At 46.4% G+C, this 18,621-nt stretch overlaps 1 protein-coding gene across 4 annotated transcripts in view; it reads left to right on the forward strand.

Annotated features, from left to right (window-relative positions):
• Positions 1–267: 267 nt before the first annotated feature.
• IL17REL (interleukin 17 receptor E like) overlaps positions 268–18,621 on the forward strand; it is a 205,268-nt gene continuing 186,914 nt past the window's right edge. For 2 of the 4 annotated variants that reach the window (XM_069764958.1, XM_069764961.1), the window contains exon 1: positions 268–435. In XM_069764958.1, coding sequence (XP_069621059.1) covers positions 298–435 — 138 coding nt within the window. In that variant the 5' untranslated portion in view covers positions 268–297. The remainder of the gene's footprint in view (positions 436–18,621) is intronic. The other 2 variants (XM_069764960.1, XM_069764962.1) reach the window with 1 other exon arrangement.

Consider the following 18,621-nt stretch of genomic DNA (forward strand, 5'->3'; position numbering starts at 1 on the left):
GCATGTAGAGAACAGTCGTTATTAGTCTGCATATTGATGTATGATGTATGTTTTACACTGTGCTGCTAAGGGATCAATGTTACATTCTGATACAACTAAATGCATAGTTTTTTTTTAGATTTAAATCTGTAATTATGAAAACCTTAAGGTTACATATTATAATGACTGATACTAGTACTAACAAAATTTTGTTGCATAATTAAGGAGGTGTGAGAAGGAGGGGTTTAACCCATAAAAGCAAGGCTGTGTGCTTCTTCCTCTATGTGCTCAGAGCTTTCACTGACAGTGAGCGAAGTCATGATATCTAACAGCACAAGATGCTCTTTTCTGAGCTGGAAAAGTTGTGGATCTCATTTTCTCATGATATTCTTCTTTGGAATTGCTAACTGTCATTCAATACAGAGAATTAAAGACTGCGGGATAACATGCTCTCAGGTAAGAGCTTATCAGGCATGTTAAAGTACTATTCTTCAGCAGACAAAATAATATAAAATACAACTACATGTTCTATTCTGATATATTATATAGCCTGCAATGTCTTGGAGAATGTTAATTTCTGTATTTTATTTCAGAATTATTGTATATTCGTAAAAATGTATAAGGCAAATTGATACAATTTATACCAAAACCTATATATAGAAGTTTATACGGCAATACATTTATACACTTATATTTGGATGACGGACACTGAGCATTATAAATGACAGAGCAGTCAGCTCTTATGATATATTTTACATCTTTTGGCTGCTTTTTGAAATAATTACATTTTATGCTGAAAAGCTAAGCTGATACTAAACAACCTTTGGTATGTATGGAAAAATTGGGCAAGCTGGTAAATGAATTTCTATTCTATCAGAATGGTCATAGAATTGAATGTACAACAGGAAATATATGTACGGAAGGTGGATTTAAACACCAACTCCTAGAGAACCACAAATGTTCTTCATGTTCCTAAAGCATACTTGTAAACAGTAGTAATTTTTCCAGCAGACAACACTAGATGTCACTGGTGCTGAAGGTCTCTGTGCATTGAGATGGTATCCTTGTAATGTTTTCCAACACAGCCTTCCTCTGCTAACTACATTGGTTTCACGCTCACGTCCTGACTGGTGAGCGTGAGCCAGGGGGTTTGTGGACCCACTGTGCCACCAACCAGACTACCCTGGAAGGGGCGTGACTAGGACAGCTGCCTTGGTCTTCCCTGGAGCCTCTGATGGTGAGGTCAGGCTTGTGCGGCAGACAGCTGTCAGCTGCCACTCCAGGATGGTGTCTGGCTGTGGCTGCTGATCCCACTTGGGAGACAGGAACACTAGGACAGGTGCGGGCGACAGGCAGGACTGCCAGATGAGCACTGCTGAAACTTGGATGAGTAGGTAAGCAGGCACGGCTGAGACACAGGGCAAGCAGGCATGGCTGAGACACAGGGCAAGCAGGCACAGCTGAGACACAGGGCAAGCAGGCACGGCAGAGACACAGGGCTGGCAGGCACGGCAGAGACACAGGGCAGGCTGTCACGGCAGAGACAGAGGGCAAAAGTGGTGTATTAATAAGGTAGGATCCTGTACACACAGCGGGTGCAGGTACTGGTTCTGATAGGAAGGAATGGTGTGAGGAGGAAAAGGTAGGATCCTGTTCACACAGCGGGTGCAAGTACTGGTACTGATAGAAAGGACTGGTAAATGGAGAAACAGGTAGAGACCTGTTAACACAGGAGAACTGCAACCCTGCAGAGAAGAGCTGTAGAGCAGCAAAAGGTTCTGCAAAAGAAGAAACAAAGCAGAGCTCAACCGCAAGGTATACGGAGAAGAGCTGCAGCAAGAGGTTCTGCAGCACCAGGGCGCAAGCAGAACAGAACCGCAAGGTAAGTGGAGAGGAACTGCAACAAGAGGTTTTGCAGTAGCAGGAACAAAGCAGAGCTGAACCGCAAGGTATGCGGAGAAGCGCTGCAGCAAGAGGTTCTGTAGCAGGAGGAGCAAAGCAGAGCTGAAAGAACAGAACCGCAGGAGTGTGGAGCAGAAGTAAAGCTGCAAGAGAGCGGAGCCCAGACAAAGTCACAAGGGTACAGAGCAGGCAGAGCCGCAAGAGTGCGGAGCATAAGCAAACAGAAAGGACACAAAGAAAGACACAGCAGGGAAAGAAGCCACAGACAAGGAGACAGGGAGACAGAGATAAGACTAAGTTCAGACAAGGTAATGGAACGAGACAAGGCACAAGAACAAAGAGACAAGGACAAGAATATTCTGCCTCCTAGAGGGCAGACAGACCAAAACAAGGATACAGACAATGAGACCAGGATATACAGCCTCATGGACGGCAGACCAACAAGAACAAGGCAAAGCTAAGAGTAGAGCCTCCAGAGAAGGAGGAACACAGAGCAAGGCCTGGCAGCTCAGAAGCTAGACACTAACTGAGTTTAGATATTGCACAGGCCCAGTCCACAGAGTGGAGCTGCCCTAAATACTGGAGGCCTCATGGTATTTGGTCAGGAACAGATTAGACAGGTGCACCCTGATTCCATAAGAACCAGAGAGTTCTGGTGCCGCCCCCCTATGCACACAGCCAGGAAGCATGCAGAGAGCAGAGGCACAGAATATGGAGCTAGCAACAGACAAAATCACAACATGACCCGGAGCAGTGAGTAAGATGGTGTGTGAGGGATGGGAGGCCATGCAGTGTTCCCAGCAGAGTTGTTACAATTGGTCTTTCGGGGGAGAGTCGGAATTCCCCATACACATTACGCTGTCAGCTGATCCCGCCAACAGTCTTTATGAGGGTCTATACAGAGATAATCTTATAATTTTTTTCTCCCTGTTGTACTTGTTTCTGTAGTTTATGATCATTCTGTCCTATTTTTAAAGAAAATTATTGAAACCTCCGCTAAGTAGTGATGAGCTAACAAGCTCAGATAAAGCGGTGTCTACAACATGCTCAAAAAATATGTTCATGTCCCCACAGACTGTTTTGTTAGGCAATTCCTGCATGTGTTGCAGTTGCATTATTCAAGCAATGCCAAAGACACTCGGATGACACACGAGCATGCTCAAATAATGCTAATATCATGGTGAGCTTTGGCTGTATTAGAAATCATAAAGTGCTGCAGTGTACAGCATGGTGGAAGATGGCAGCATCCGCCAGAACTTCTGAGAAGGAAGGAAATGTTTCAGGCTGTCCCAGATTTCTATTAAGCAATCCTTCTAGGTTGCGGTCGACAGACAAAACTGAGTCCTAAGGGTGTATTTACATGCAGCAAACATATCCTTGTTTTGGCATCAAGCACGTGGAATTCTGCCATTCAGATGAATGGGTCAGTTGCAGAAATTTCTGCAACAAATCTGCCACATACAAAGGTAGGTCCAGTGTGGAATCAATCAAGTTGTCACGACTCAGCTGTCATGTGACCCGGGACCAGGGGCTCATTCCCTATCCCTACCACTAGGTGGCACCCTAGCTCTCCCTATTCCCCGGGATTTTTCTGAAGGTGAAGTTGCCGGGGCCACCACCTTTGCCTTATCTTCTGAATCAGCTCTCCATCTGTTCTCTTCTGCCCACCCAGGGAAGAGGGGCGCTACTGTGTACCGCAGTACACCAACCCAATGAACAAGGCAACACAAACAAGGGTAAACTGAAATACCAAGCATACAAATATTCACTCATATATACAGAGGAATACACCAGGGAGTGGACAATGGGGGAATAATCAAAGTAAGAGGAGGGAAGGGAATTATCACACAAACCATGCAACAGTCACAGATAACTCATCCAAAACTCTTCATAAAAACACCTCTCCACCAAGTCATGCAGCAAAAGTGAGCTCTGCCATGGGTTTAAATCAGGACCCAGATTATAAAGGGGATGATAGTGGCTAACCGAGCATAGCTGGGAACTCATACACCCAGAGTTTCCAACATGGTTGATTAACCTATGTTCTTCCAAAAGAAATAAACACCATTTAAAAAGAAGGAAAAATGCTTCTTTTCAGTGCAGGAGTAGGATCAATCAGATACTGCGGTCTTCTAGCTCCTCTCTTTCAAGGTATAAAATGCCTCCCTGGCAGAATTGGACTACTTGAAAAAGTCCATTCCTTTCCTAGTCATATCCATAAGAGTTTTTGATGAACTTGTGGTAGTAGTTGGCGAAAATTAAAAACCTTTGCAATGCCTTCAAATCCTCAGGCTGATCCCAATCCAATACAGCCCCGAGTTTCGCTGGATCCATGCGAAAAACTGTTGGATGACAACACAAATCTTAGGAAAGGGATCTCCTCAACCGAGAACATACACTTCTTGGGTTTGACATATAATTTATTGTCTTTCAGTATATGTAAGACTTGACTGACATGTACCTGATGTGACTCAATATCAGGTGAATAAATTAATATGTCATCCAGATATATAACCACAAATCTGCCTACTAGGTGACTAAAGATGTAATTTGTAAAGTGCTGAAAGGTGGCAGGTGCGTTCGTCAACCCAAAAAGCATCACCAGGCTCTCATAGTGTCCCTCAGGCGTATTGAATGCTATTTTCAACTCATCCCCCTCTTTAATGCAAATAAGATTATACACTGACTATACAGTATACTGAGGTCTAGTTTTGAAAACCATTTTGCTACTACAATATGATTAAAGAGGTTCGAAATAAGAACGAGCGGCTAAGGATCTCGGACTGTGATCATATTGACTTTGCAGAAATCTAGGCATGAGAGTAATCCCCATCTTTTTTCTTTACAAAAAAGAACCCCACAGCAATGGGGAAAGAGGATTGCCTAATATGACCCTTTGCCAACCTTTCTGCGAATAGTCCTTCATGGCCTGCCTTTCTGGAACAGAGATATTATAGAGTCTGCTTTTAGGCAGCTTGGCACCAGGAACAAGATTAAAGGTGCAGTCATAAGTATAATGGGGAAGTACCGTATTTTTCGGACTATAAGACGCACCGGACCATAAGGCGCACCCCAAATTTGGGGTGAAAATTGCAGAAAAAAAGATTTTTTATAACATGGGGGTCCGTCTTATTGTCCGAATTTACAGTATCTTACCTGAGGGCTGGCGGTGGCAGAGCAGGGTCACAGGAGGCATGGTGTCGGCAGAGGTGGGGAGGTGCTGGGATGAGGAGGTGCTGGGATGAGGAGGCGCAGTGAGAGGTATGGCGTGAGAGGGGTCCCTTTCCCCGGTATGGTGATGCAGCAGCCCGGTAAGCAGCAGAGCCGGTTGAATCCTGCGGTGGCAGAGGTGTGGCGGCAGAGGAGGCGCAGTAAGCGGGGTCCCTTTCTCCGGTGAGGTAATGCAGCAGCCCGGTAAGCAGCAGAGCCGGGTGAAACCTGTTGTTATCGGTGGGGGCGGCCATCTTCCTGAGGCCGCGCGTGTGCAGATGAAGCGCTCTGCTTCCCAGGGCTTCAGGAAAATTGCCGCGGGAGGCTGCGCGTGCGCAGATGGAGATCGCGGCGGCCATTTTCCTGAAGCCTCAGGAAGCAGAGCGCACCATCTGCGCACGCGCGGCCTCAGGAAAATGGCCGCCACCACCGATAACAACAGGATTCACCCGGCTCTGCTGCTTACCGGGCTGCTGCATCACCTCACCGGAGAAAGGGACCCCGCTTACTGCGCCTCCTCTGCCGCCACACCTCTGCCGCCGCACCTCTGCCGCCGCACCTCTGCCACCGCACCTCTGCCGCCACGGTAAGCTTGCATTGTGACTATTAGACGCACCCCCCATTCTCCCCCCTTTTTTTGGGGGGAAAAAGTGCGTCTTGTAGTCCGAAAAATATGGTAGTTCTTGACACTCCTGCTCCGAGAACACATCCCCAAAATCAGACAGGTATTTCGGCACAGACTGGGTATATCCACCCTAGCAAGCCGAGTACTCAAGCAGCGTCCTTGACAATACTCACTCCACTTTACCACTTCCTGAGTCTGCCAATTTACTACAGGATTTTGCAGAGCGAGCCAAAGAAGTCCAAGAACCACAGGTGAGGGCAGACCCTCTAGCACATAACAGTCTAACACTTCAGAGTGCATGGCCCCTGCCTGAAGTTGTAAACTTCGGATAACTTGAGTAAAATACCCCTATCTCAAGTGGTGGAGTTGATGGTGATTATGGGTATGGGTGTGGACAGTGAATGTGGGTTGAGGTCTCTGATCTGGATGAACCTAGCATTGATCAAGTTAAACCCCACCTCACTGTCCAGAAATGCAGACCCATCTACCTTAATTTCTTTCAATGTTCTTTTTATTAAGAATTTCAAATTTAACAAACAGCTTTATAACAGAAGTATCAAATGATATGGTCATGACAACATATATATGAGGTATTAAGAGCTAGGTAAAAAGGCTCTGAGATTAAACTTTCATAAGTTTAAGTACCAATAATAAGAGGGTGATAACATTTTTCTTTCTGAACAGAAGAGTTATACTAAACAATTAACAATCCAGATAAAAAAGAGAAGAAAAGAAAAGGGAGAAAACGTATGTAAGGTATAGCAAGGAATAAGAGAGGGGTGGTGGGTAGAGTAGGAGGGTGGGGGGGGGGGGGAATTGTGACACCCTGGGGTGAGTGCATTGATTAATAATTATATCTCGGAATGAAAGGTGGGCTGTGACCTGTATCGAGTCCAAAGTTTCCAGATATTTTGGAATCTAGTAGTGGAATGGTTAACTCTAGCAGCGAGTTCCTCCATGCGATATAATTGATCCACCTTGAGGAGAAGTTGTCCTGCTGTGGGAGCAGCTTTGGTGTTCCAATTTAGAGGGATTAAGGATTTCCCTGCCGCCATTATGAATTGTGATAATTTGGAAGCATACTCATCCCTTGGCCATAGCGGGATGTTTAAAAAGACATTTTCCGGTTTTAAGGCTACATTTTTTTCCAGTAATTTCTGGAGGGTGGAAGTTACCACCCTCCAGAAGGCCGCTAGGGATGGACAAGACCACCATATGTGTATGAAGCTGCCCCTGTCGGCATCACACCTCCAACAATTGGGCTTCGTTGAGTGGTGCCACTTCTGGATTCAGTTAGGGGTTAAATACCATCTGGAGATAATTTTAAATGAGTTTTCTTGGATGCGCACACAGGTAGAAGGGCGATGTGTATTTCTATATATATTGTTATCTGGGAGTCCGAGAAGGTGATGCCTAAATCCCTTTCCCATCAAGTCAAATATGCTCGCTTCGGGGATGTGTCTATTTTGAGTAAAGAATGATATATTGTCGATAGGCTCTTAGTGGGTGTTTTCAAACTGGCGCATAATGTTTCATAAAGGGTTAAGGATCTATTGAGATCGGTTGATTGGTAGTATTGGTGGAAGAGATGGGTGAGTTTACCATATTGCAAAAAAGTGAAGCCCGAGAGTCCAGGGATTTTGAGTACGTTATGTAAGGGGGGGAGTGCCCCGTCTTCTATTAGCTGATCAAGTGGGATTTTAGCCGCACAGATGGGAAGTGAATCTAGAACATCAGTGATTTTAGTTAGTGGTGATAGAGGAGGGGACAAGGCATGGTAGACTTTTTTCCAAATTTCAAAAAAAAGTGGCTAAAGTGTGGATATTTTTTGTTTAGGTGGGGCTGGATCTTTGGAATGGCTAAGCAACAGAGAGTGTAGGGGTGTAGAGGACATTGCTTCTTCAATGTTTAACCATTGTTTGTCTTCAGATTTCCTAATCCAGTGAATCGGTCGTGATAAATGTGCCGCCTCTTAATATTTTGTAATGTCTGGTGCGCCCATCCCACCCATATTTTTGGGGAGAGAAAGCATTTTTGAGTTAATGCGCGATTTACCATTTTGCCAGATATAACGGAAAAAGAGGGAATGTACTTTAGCTAGAAAAGAGCAGGCAGGTGGATTGGGAGCATGTTAAGAATGTAGATATATTTTGGGAGGATTAGGCTTTTTAAGATGTTTTTCCTTCCTATCCAAGAAAGGTATGTGTCTTTCCAAGAGCGGAGAAGGGAAGCAGTGCCTCCCAATAGTTGGGTATAGTTAAGTGAGAAGAGATCCTTGTCTGAAGCACATAATACATAGTAACATAGTAACATAGTAACATAGTAACATAGTTAGTAAGGCCGAAAAAAGACATTTGTCCATCCAGTTCAGCCTATATTCCATCATAATAAATACCCAGATCTACGTCCTTCTACAGAACCTAATAATTGTATGATACAATATTGTTCTGCTCCAGGAAGACATCCAGGCCTCTCTTGAACCCCTCGACTGAGTTCGCCATCACCACCTCCTCAGGCAAGCAATTCCAGATTCTCACTGCCCTAACAGTAAAGAATCCTCTTCTATGTTGGTGGAAAAACCTTCTCTCCTCCAGACGCAAAGAATGCCCCCTTGTGCCCGTCACCTTCCTTGGTATAAACAGATCCTCAGCGAGATATTTGTATTGTCCCCTTATATACTTATACATGGTTATTAGATCGCCCCTCAGTCGTCTTTTTTCTAGACTAAATAATCCTAATTTCGCTAATCTATCTGGGTATTGTAGTTCTCCCATCCCCTTTATTAATTTTGTTGCCCTCCTTTGTACTCTCTCTAGTTCCATTATATCCTTCCTGAGCACCGGTGCCCAAAACTGGACACAGTACTCCATGTGCGGTCTAACTAGGGATTTGTACAGAGGCAGTATAATGCTCTCATCATGTGTATCCAGACCTCTTTTAATGCACCCCATGATCCTGTTTGCCTTGGCAGCTGCTGCCTGGCACTGGCTGCTCCAGGTAAGTTTATCATTAACTAGGATCCCCAAGTCCTTCTCCCTGTCAGATTTACCCAGTAGTTTCCCGTTCAGTGTGTAATGGTGATATTGATTCCCTCTTCCCATGTGTATAACCTTACATTTATCATTGTTAAACCTCATCTGCCACCTTTCAGCCCAAGTTTCCAACTTATCCAGATCCATCTGTAGCAGAATACTATCTTCTCTTGTATTAACTGCTTTACATAGTTTTGTATCATCTGCAAATATCGATATTTTACTGTGTAAACCTTCTACCAGATCATTAATGGATATGTTGAAGAGAACAGGTCCCAATACTGACCCCTGCGGTACCCCACTGGTCACAGCGACCCAGTTAGAGACTATACCATTTATAACCACCCTCTGCTTTCTATCACTAAGCCAGTTACTAACCCATTTACACACATTTTCCCCCAGACCAAGCATTCTCATTTTGTGTACCAACCTCTTGTGCGGCACGGTATCAAACGCTTTGGAAAAATCGAGATATACCACGTCCAATGACTCACCGTGGTCCAGTCTATAGCTTACCTCTTCATAAAAACTGATTAGATTGGTTTGACAGGAGCGATTTCTCATAAACCCATGCTGATATGGAGTTAAACAGTTATTCTCATTGAGATAATCCAGAATAACATCCCTCAGAAACCCTTCAAATATTTTACCAACAATAGAGGTTAGACTTACTGGCCTATAATTTCCAGGTTCACTTTTAGAGCCCTTTTTGAATATTGGCACCACATTTGCTATGCGCCAGTCCTGCGGAACAGACCCTGTTGCTATAGAGTCACTAAAAATAAGAAATAATGGTTTATCTATTACATTACTTAGTTCTCTTAGTACTCGTGGGTGTATGCCATCCGGACCCGGAGATTTATCTATTTTAATCTTATTTAGCCGGTTTCGCACCTCTTCTTGGGTTAGATTGGTGACCCTTAATATAGGGTTTTCATTGTTTCTTGGGATTTCACCTAGCATTTCATTTTCCACCGTGAATACCGTGGAGAAGAAGGTGTTTAATATGTTAGCTTTTTCCTCGTCATCTACAACCATTCTTTCCTCACTATTTTTTAAGGGGCCTACATTTTCAGTTTTTATTCTTTTACTATTGATATAGTTGAAGAACAGTTTGGGATTAGTTTTACTCTCCTTAGCAATGTGCTTCTCTGTTTCCTTTTTGGCAGCTTTAATTAGTTTTTTAGATAAAGTATTTTTCTCCCTATAGTTTTTTAGAGCTTCAATGGTGCCATCCTGCTTTAGTAGTGCAAATGCTTTCTTTTTACTGTTAATTGCCTGTCTTACTTCTTTGTTTAGCCACATTGGGTTTTTCCTATTTCTAGTCCTTTTATTCCCACAAGGTATAAACCGCTTACACTGCCTATTTAGGATGTTCTTAAACATTTCCCATTTATTATCTGTATTCTCATTTCTGAGGATATTGTCCCAGTCTACCAGATTAAGGGCATCTCTAAGCTGTTCAAACTTTGCCTTCCTAAAGTTCAATGTTTTTGTGACTCCCTGACAAGTCCCCCTAGTGAAAGACAGGTGAAACTGCACAATATTGTGGTCGCTATTTCCTAAATGCCCAACCACCTGCAGATTTGTTATTCTGTCAGGTCTATTAGATAGTATTAGGTCTAAAAGTGCTGCTCCTCTGGTTGGATTCTGCACCAATTGTGAAAGATAATTTTTCTTGGTTATTAGCAGAAACCTGTTGCCTTTATGGGTTTCACAGGTTTCTGTTTCCCAGTTAATATCCGGGTAGTTAAAGTCCCCCATAACCAGGACCTCATTATGGGTTGCAGCTTCATCTATCTGCTTTAGAAGTAGACTTTCCATGCTTTCTGTTATATTTGGGGGTTTGTAACAGACCCCAATGAGAATTTTGTTACCATTTTTCCCTCCATGAATTTCAACCCATATGGACTCGACATCCTCATTCCCTTCGCTAATATCCTCCCTTAAAGTGGACTTTAGACAAGACTTTACATAGAGACAAACCCCTCCTCCTCTCCGATTTTTACGATCCTTTCTAAACAGACTGTAACCCTGTAAGTTAACTGCCCAGTCATAGCTTTCATCTAACCATGTCTCGGTTATTCCCACTATGTCAAAGTTACCTGTAGATATTTCTGCTTCTAGTTCTTCCATCTTGTTTGTCAGGCTTCTGGCGTTTGCGAGCATGCAGTTTAGAAGATTTTGTTTTGTTCCAATCTCCTCACTGTGGATTGTTTTAGAAATGTTCTTACCTCCCTTCTGAGTATGTTTTCCTGGGTCGTCTTTGTTCGAGTCTAATGTTTTTCTTCCCGTCCCCTCTTCTTCTAGTTTAACGCCCTCCTGATGAGTGTAGCGAGTCTTCTGGCGAATGTGTGTTTCCCAGGTTTGTTGAGGTGTAGTCCGTCTCTGGCGAGGAGTCCATCATACCAGTAATTCACACCGTGGTCCAGGAATCCAAATCCTTGTTGTCTGCACCATCGTCTTAGCCAGTTGTTTGCATCAAGGATCCTGTTCCATCTCCTGGTGCCATGCCCGTCTACTGGAAGGATAGAAGAAAAAACTACCTGTGCATCCAGTTCCTTTACTTTCTTCCCCAACTCTTCAAAGTCCTTGCAGATTGTCGGTAGGTCCTTCCTTGCCGTGTCATTGGTGCCAACATGTATCAGAAGAAATGGGTGGACGTCCTTGGAGCTGAAGAGCTTTGGTATCCTATCGGTCACATCCTTGATCATCGCACCTGGAAGGCAGCATACTTCTCTTGCAGTTATGTCCGTTCTGCAGATGGCTGCTTCGGTGCCTCTCAGTAGTGAGTCTCCCACCACCACCACTCTTCGTTGCTTCTTGGCTGTACTTTTTGCTGTCACTTGTTGCTGTGTGCCCTTTTCTTTTTTGCTTGCTGGTATTGCTTCATTCTTAGGTGTGCCATCTTCATCCTCTACAAAGATTTGATATCGGTTCTTCAGTTGTGTGGTTGGTGATTTCTCCATGGTCTTCTTGCTTCTTTTGGAAACATGCTTCCACACATCTGCTTTTGGAGGTTCTCTGACACTTTTTGCACCTTCTGTGACCAGTAGAAATGCTTCTGTTCTGTCTAGAAAGTCTTCATTCTCTTTGATGAGTTTCAAAGTTGCTATTCTTTCTTCCAGACCCCGCACCTTTTCTTCTAAAAGGGCCACTAGTCTACACTTCTGACAGGTGAAATTGGATTCTTCTTCTGGTCGATCTGTGAACATGTAGCACATGCTGCAGCTCACCATGTAGGTTGTCACATCTGCCATGTTGCTCCTAGATCCTGCTGACTTGCTGTGTGTTTTCCTTCTTGTGTAATCTACTCAGCCAAGCTCTCTTGCAATAATGTCCTACAGGCCTTACGGCGCGCGGTTTGGTGATGCTTTCGAAGCAGCTGGTCCCGGCTGTACCCAACGATCTTCTAGCTTAGGGAGACTTCGCTTCTCCCAGAAGGCACCTGGAATATGCAAATTAGCCTCCTGAAGCTTGAATCCCTGGTTTGGTGAGGCTTTCGAAGCAGCTGGTCCCGGCTGTACCCAACGATCTTCTAGCTTAGGGAGACTTCGCTTCTCCCAGAAGGCACCTGGAATATGCAAATTAGCCTCCTGAAGCTTGAATCCCTGGTTTGGTGAGGCTTTCGAAGCAGCTGGTCCCGGCTGTACCCAACGATCTTCTAGCTTAGGGAGACTTCGCTTCTCCCAGAAGGCACCTGGAATATGCAAATTAGCCTCCTGAAGCTTGAATCCCTGGTTTGGTGAGGCTTTCGAAGCAGCTGGTCCCGGCTGTACCCAACGATCTTCTAGCTTAGGGAGACTTCGCTTCTCCCAGAAGGCACCTGGAATATGCAAATTAGCCTCCTGAAGCTTGAATCCCTGGTTTGGTGAGGCTTTCGAAGCAGCTGGTCCCGGCTGTACCCAACGATCTTCTAGCTTAGGGAGACTTCGCTTCTCCCAGAAGGCACCTGGAATATGCAAATTAGCCTCCTGAAGCTTGAATCCCTGGTTTGGTGAGGCTTTCGAAGCAGCTGGTCCCGGCTGTACCCAACGATCTTCTAGCTTAGGGAGACTTCGCTTCTCCCAGAAGGCACCTGGAATATGCAAATTAGCCTCCTGAAGCTTGAATCCCTGGTTTGGTGAGGCTTTCGAAGCAGCTGGTCCCGGCTGTACCCAACGATCTTCTAGCTTAGGGAGACTTCGCTTCTCCCAGAAGGCACCTGGAATATGCAAATTAGCCTCCTGAAGCTTGAATCCCTGGTTTGGTGAGGCTTTCGAAGCAGCTGGTCCCGGCTGTACCCAACGATCTTCTAGCTTAGGGAGACTTCGCTTCTCCCAGAAGGCACCTGGAATATGCAAATTAGCCTCCTGAAGCTTGAATCCCTGGTTTGGTGATGCTTTCGAAGCAGCTGGTCCCGGCTGTACCCAACGATCTTCTAGCTTAGGGAGACTTCGCTTCTCCCAGAAGGCACCTGGAATATGCAAATTAGCCTCCTGAAGCTTGAATCCCTGGTTTGGTGATGCTTTCGAAGCAGCTGGTCCCGGCTGTACCCAACGATCTTCTAGCTTAGGGAGACTTCGCTTCTCCCAGAAGGCACCTGGAATATGCAAATTAGCCTCCTGAAGCTTGAATCCCTGGTTTGGTGATGCTTTCGAAGCAGCTGGTCCCGGCTGTACCCAACGATCTTCTAGCTTAGGGAGACTTCGCTTCTCCCAGAAGGCACCTGGAATATGCAAATTAGCCTCCTGAAGCTTGAATCCCTGGTTTGGTGATGCTTTCGAAGCAGCTGGTCCCGGCTGTACCCAACGATCTTCTAGCTTAGGGAGACTTCGCTTCTCCCAGAAGGCACCTGGAATATGCAAATTAGCCTCCTGAAGCTTGAATCCCTGGTTTGGTGATGCCTTCGAAGCAGCTGGTCCCGGCTGTACCCAACGATCTTCTAGCTTAGGGAGACTTCGCTTCTCCCAGAAGGCACCTGGAATATGCAAATTAGCCTCCTGAAGCTTGAATCCCTGGTTTGGTGATGCCTTCGAAGCAGCTGGTCCCGGCTGTACCCAACGATCTTCTAGCTTAGGGAGACTTCGCTTCTCCCAGAAGGCACCTGGAATATGCAAATTAGCCTCCTGAAGCTTGAATCCCTGGTTTGGTGATGCCTTCGAAGCAGCTGGTCCCGGCTGTACCCAACGATCTTCTAGCTTAGGGAGACTTCGCTTCTCCCAGAAGGCACCTGGAATATGCAAATTAGCCTCCTGAAGCTTGAATCCCTGGTTTGGTGATGCCTTCGAAGCAGCTGGTCCCGGCTGTACCCAACGATCTTCTAGCTTAGGGAGACTTCGCTTCTCCCAGAAGGCACCTGGAATATGCAAATTAGCCTCCTGAAGCTTGAATCCCTGGTTTGGTGATGCCTTCGAAGCAGCTGGTCCCGGCTGTACCCAACGATCTTCTAGCTTAGGGAGACTTCGCTTCTCCCAGAAGGCACCTGGAATATGCAAATTAGCCTCCTGAAGCTTGAATCCCTGGTTTGGTGATGCCTTCGAAGCAGCTGGTCCCGGCTGTACCCAACGATCTTCTAGCTTAGGGAGACTTCGCTTCTCCCAGAAGGCACCTGGAATATGCAAATTAGCCTCCTGAAGCTTGAATCCCTGGTTTGGTGATGCTTTCGAAGCAGCTGGTCCCGGCTGTACCCAACGATCTTCTAGCTTAGGGAGACTTCGCTTCTCCCAGAAGGCACCTGGAATATGCAAATTAGCCTCCTGAAGCTTGAATCCCTGGTTTGGTGATGCTTTCGAAGCAGCTGGTCCCGGCTGTACCCAACGATCTTCTAGCTTAGGGAGACTTCGCTTCTCCCAGAAGGCACCTGGAATATGCAAATTAGCCTCCTGAAGCTTGAATCCCTGGTTTGGTGATGCTTTCGAAGCAGCTGGTCCCGGCTGTACCCAACGATCTTCTAGCTTAGGGAGACTTCGCTTCTCCCAGAAGGCACCTGGAATATGCAAATTAGCCTCCTGAAGCTTGAATCCCTGGTTTGGTGATGCTTTCGAAGCAGCTGGTCCCGGCTGTACCCAACGATCTTCTAGCTTAGGGAGACTTCGCTTCTCCCAGAAGGTACCTGGAATATGCAAATTAGCCTCCTGAAGCTTGAATCCCTGGTTTGGTGATGCTTTCGAAGCAGCTGGTCCCGGCTGTACCCAACGATCTTCTAGCTTAGGGAGACTTCGCTTCTCCCAGAAGGCACCTGGAATATGCAAATTAGCCTCCTGAAGCTTGAATCCCTGGTTTGGTGATGCTTTCGAAGCAGCTGGTCCCGGCTGTACCCAACGATCTTCTAGCTTAGGGAGACTTCGCTTCTCCCAGAAGGCACCTGGAATATGCAAATTAGCCTCCTGAAGCTTGAATCCCTGGTTTGGTGATGCTTTCGAAGCAGCTGGTCCCGGCTGTACCCAACGATCTTCTAGCTTAGGGAGACTTCGCTTCTCCCAGAAGGCACCTGGAATATGCAAATTAGCCTCCTGAAGCTTGAATCCCTGGTTTGGTGATGCTTTCGAAGCAGCTGGTCCCGGCTGTACCCAACGATCTTCTAGCTTAGGGAGACTTCGCTTCTCCCAGAAGGCACCTGGAATATGCAAATTAGCCTCCTGAAGCTTGAATCCCTGGTTTGGTGATGCTTTCGAAGCAGCTGGTCCCGGCTGTACCCAACGATCTTCTAGCTTAGGGAGACTTCGCTTCTCCCAGAAGGCACCTGGAATATGCAAATTAGCCTCCTGAAGCTTGAATCCCTGGTTTGGTGATGCTTTCGAAGCAGCTGGTCCCGGCTGTACCCAACGATCTTCTAGCTTAGGGAGACTTCGCTTCTCCCAGAAGGCACCTGGAATATGCAAATTAGCCTCCTGAAGCTTGAATCCCTGGTTTGGTGATGCTTTCGAAGCAGCTGGTCCCGGCTGTACCCAACGATCTTCTAGCTTAGGGAGACTTCGCTTCTCCCAGAAGGCACCTGGAATATGCAAATTAGCCTCCTGAAGCTTGAATCCCTGGTTTGGTGATGCTTTCGAAGCAGCTGGTCCCGGCTGTACCCAACGATCTTCTAGCTTAGGGAGACTTCGCTTCTCCCAGAAGGCACCTGGAATATGCAAATTAGCCTCCTGAAGCTTGAATCCCTGGTTTGGTGATGCTTTCGAAGCAGCTGGTCCCGGCTGTACCCAACGATCTTCTAGCTTAGGGAGACTTCGCTTCTCCCAGAAGGCACCTGGAATATGCAAATTAGCCTCCTGAAGCTTGAATCCCTGGTTTGGTGATGCTTTCGAAGCAGCTGGTCCCGGCTGTACCCAACGATCTTCTAGCTTAGGGAGACTTCGCTTCTCCCAGAAGGCACCTGGAATATGCAAATTAGCCTCCTGAAGCTTGAATCCCTGGTTTGGTGATGCTTTCGAAGCAGCTGGTCCCGGCTGTACCCAACGATCTTCTAGCTTAGGGAGACTTCGCTTCTCCCAGAAGGCACCTGGAATATGCAAATTAGCCTCCTGAAGCTTGAATCCCTGGTTTGGTGATGCTTTCGAAGCAGCTGGTCCCGGCTGTACCCAACGATCTTCTAGCTTAGGGAGACTTCGCTTCTCCCAGAAGGCACCTGGAATATGCAAATTAGCCTCCTGAAGCTTGAATCCCTGGTTTGGTGATGCTTTCGAAGCAGCTGGTCCCGGCTGTACCCAACGATCTTCTAGCTTAGGGAGACTTCGCTTCTCCCAGAAGGCACCTGGAATATGCAAATTAGCCTCCTGAAGCTTGAATCCCTGGTTTGGTGATGCTTTCGAAGCAGCTGGTCCCGGCTGTACCCAACGATCTTCTAGCTTAGGGAGACTTCGCTTCTCCCAGAAGGCACCTGGAATATGCAAATTAGCCTCCTGAAGCTTGAATCCCTGGTTTGGTGATGCTTTCGAAGCAGCTGGTCCCGGCTGTACCCAACGATCTTCTAGCTTAGGGAGACTTCGCTTCTCCCAGAAGGCACCTGGAATATGCAAATTAGCCTCCTGAAGCTTGAATCCCTGGTTTGGTGAGGCTTTCGAAGCAGCTGGTCCCGGCTGTACCCAACGATCTTCTAGCTTAGGGAGACTTCGCTTCTCCCAGAAGGCACCTGGAATATGCAAATTAGCCTCCTGAAGCTCGAATCCCTGGTTTGGTGAGGCTTTCGAAGCAGCTGGTCCCGGCTGTACCCAACGATCTTCTAGCTTAGGGAGACTTCGCTTCTCCCAGAAGGCACCTGGAATATGCAAATTAGCCTCCTGAAGCTCGAATCCCTGGTTTGGTGAGGCTTTCGAAGCAGCTGGTCCCGGCTGTACCCAACGATCTTCTAGCTTAGGGAGACTTCGCTTCTCCCAGAAGGCACCTGGAATATGCAAATTAGCCTCCTGAAGCTCGAATCCCTGGTTTGGTGATGCTTTCGAAGCAGCTGGTCCCGGCTGTACCCAACGATCTTCTAGCTTAGGGAGACTTCGCTTCTCCCAGAAGGCACCTGGAATATGCAAATTAGCCTCCTGAAGCTTGAATCCCTGGTTTGGTGATGCTTTCGAAGCAGCTGGTCCCGGCTGTACCCAACGATCTTCTAGCTTAGGGAGACTTCGCTTCTCCCAGAAGGCACCTGGAATATGCAAATTAGCCTCCTGAAGCTTGAATCCCTGGTTTGGTGATGCTTTCGAAGCAGCTGGTCCCGGCTGTACCCAACGATCTTCTAGCTTAGGGAGACTTCGCTTCTCCCAGAAGGCACCTGGAATATGCAAATTAGCCTCCTGAAGCTTGAATCCCTGGTTTGGTGAGGCTTTCGAAGCAGCTGGTCCCGGCTGTACCCAACAATCTTCTAGCTTAGGGAGACTTCGCTTCTCCCAGAAGGCACCTGGAATATGCAAATTAGCCTCCTGAAGCTTGAATCCCTGGTTTGGTGATGCTTTCGAAGCAGCTGGTCCCGGCTGTACCCAACGATCTTCTAGCTTAGGGAGACTTCGCTTCTCCCAGAAGGCACCTGGAATATGCAAATTAGCCTCCTGAAGCTTGAATCCCTGGTTTGGTGATGCTTTCGAAGCAGCTGGTCCCGGCTGTACCCAACGATCTTCTAGCTTAGGGAGACTTCGCTTCTCCCAGAAGGCACCTGGAATATGCAAATTAGCCTCCTGAAGCTTGAATCCCTGGTTAGTACATACATACATACGAGTGATCCGAGAACAGGGAGGGGTTTATATCTGCCCGCTGAATATTGGGTAATGAAGATCTGGGTACAAATAAATAATCTATTCGGTGGTAAGAGCCATGCGTATGCGAGAAGAAGGTGTAGTCCCGTTTAGTTGGGTTCATGTAGCGCCAAATATCTATTAGATTCAATGAGTGGAGGGCTTGTTTCAATCTTACCAGGTCTCCCAGAGAGATAGCGCTTTTTTTCTTTGTTGTATCGATGGAGGGTTCAAGGGCTAGATTGAAGTCCCCACCAAGTATAAGTGTGCCTTCCCTGAAATCTCTAATCGTTTTGAAAATGGCTAGAACCCATTTTAATTGCTTCTTATTTGGAGCATAAATATTGCAGATGGTGACAGCTACCCCAGCCAAAATACCTTTAATCATTAAATATCGGCCATTTGTATCAGCCATCTGGTCATGAAGTAGGAATGGAATATCCTTAGCTATGGCTATTGATACTCCTTTTGATTTAGTCTGAGGAGAGGTAGCGTGGAACCATCTATCATAGTGTGCTTTCCCAAAAGAGGGGACCTTGTTGTTAGTGAAGTGAGTTTCTTTTAGAAGTAGTATGTCAATACCTTTCTTCTTGAAGTGTGAGAGGGTTTGGCCTCTGGTTGTCGGTGAGTTGAAACCATGAGTGTTGAGTGTGAGCAGCTTGAATATCTTCTGATT

The sequence above is a fragment of the Ranitomeya imitator genome, chromosome 4 (genome assembly GCF_032444005.1).
Source record: "Ranitomeya imitator isolate aRanImi1 chromosome 4, aRanImi1.pri, whole genome shotgun sequence".
NCBI classification, from domain to species: domain Eukaryota; kingdom Metazoa; phylum Chordata; class Amphibia; order Anura; family Dendrobatidae; genus Ranitomeya; species Ranitomeya imitator.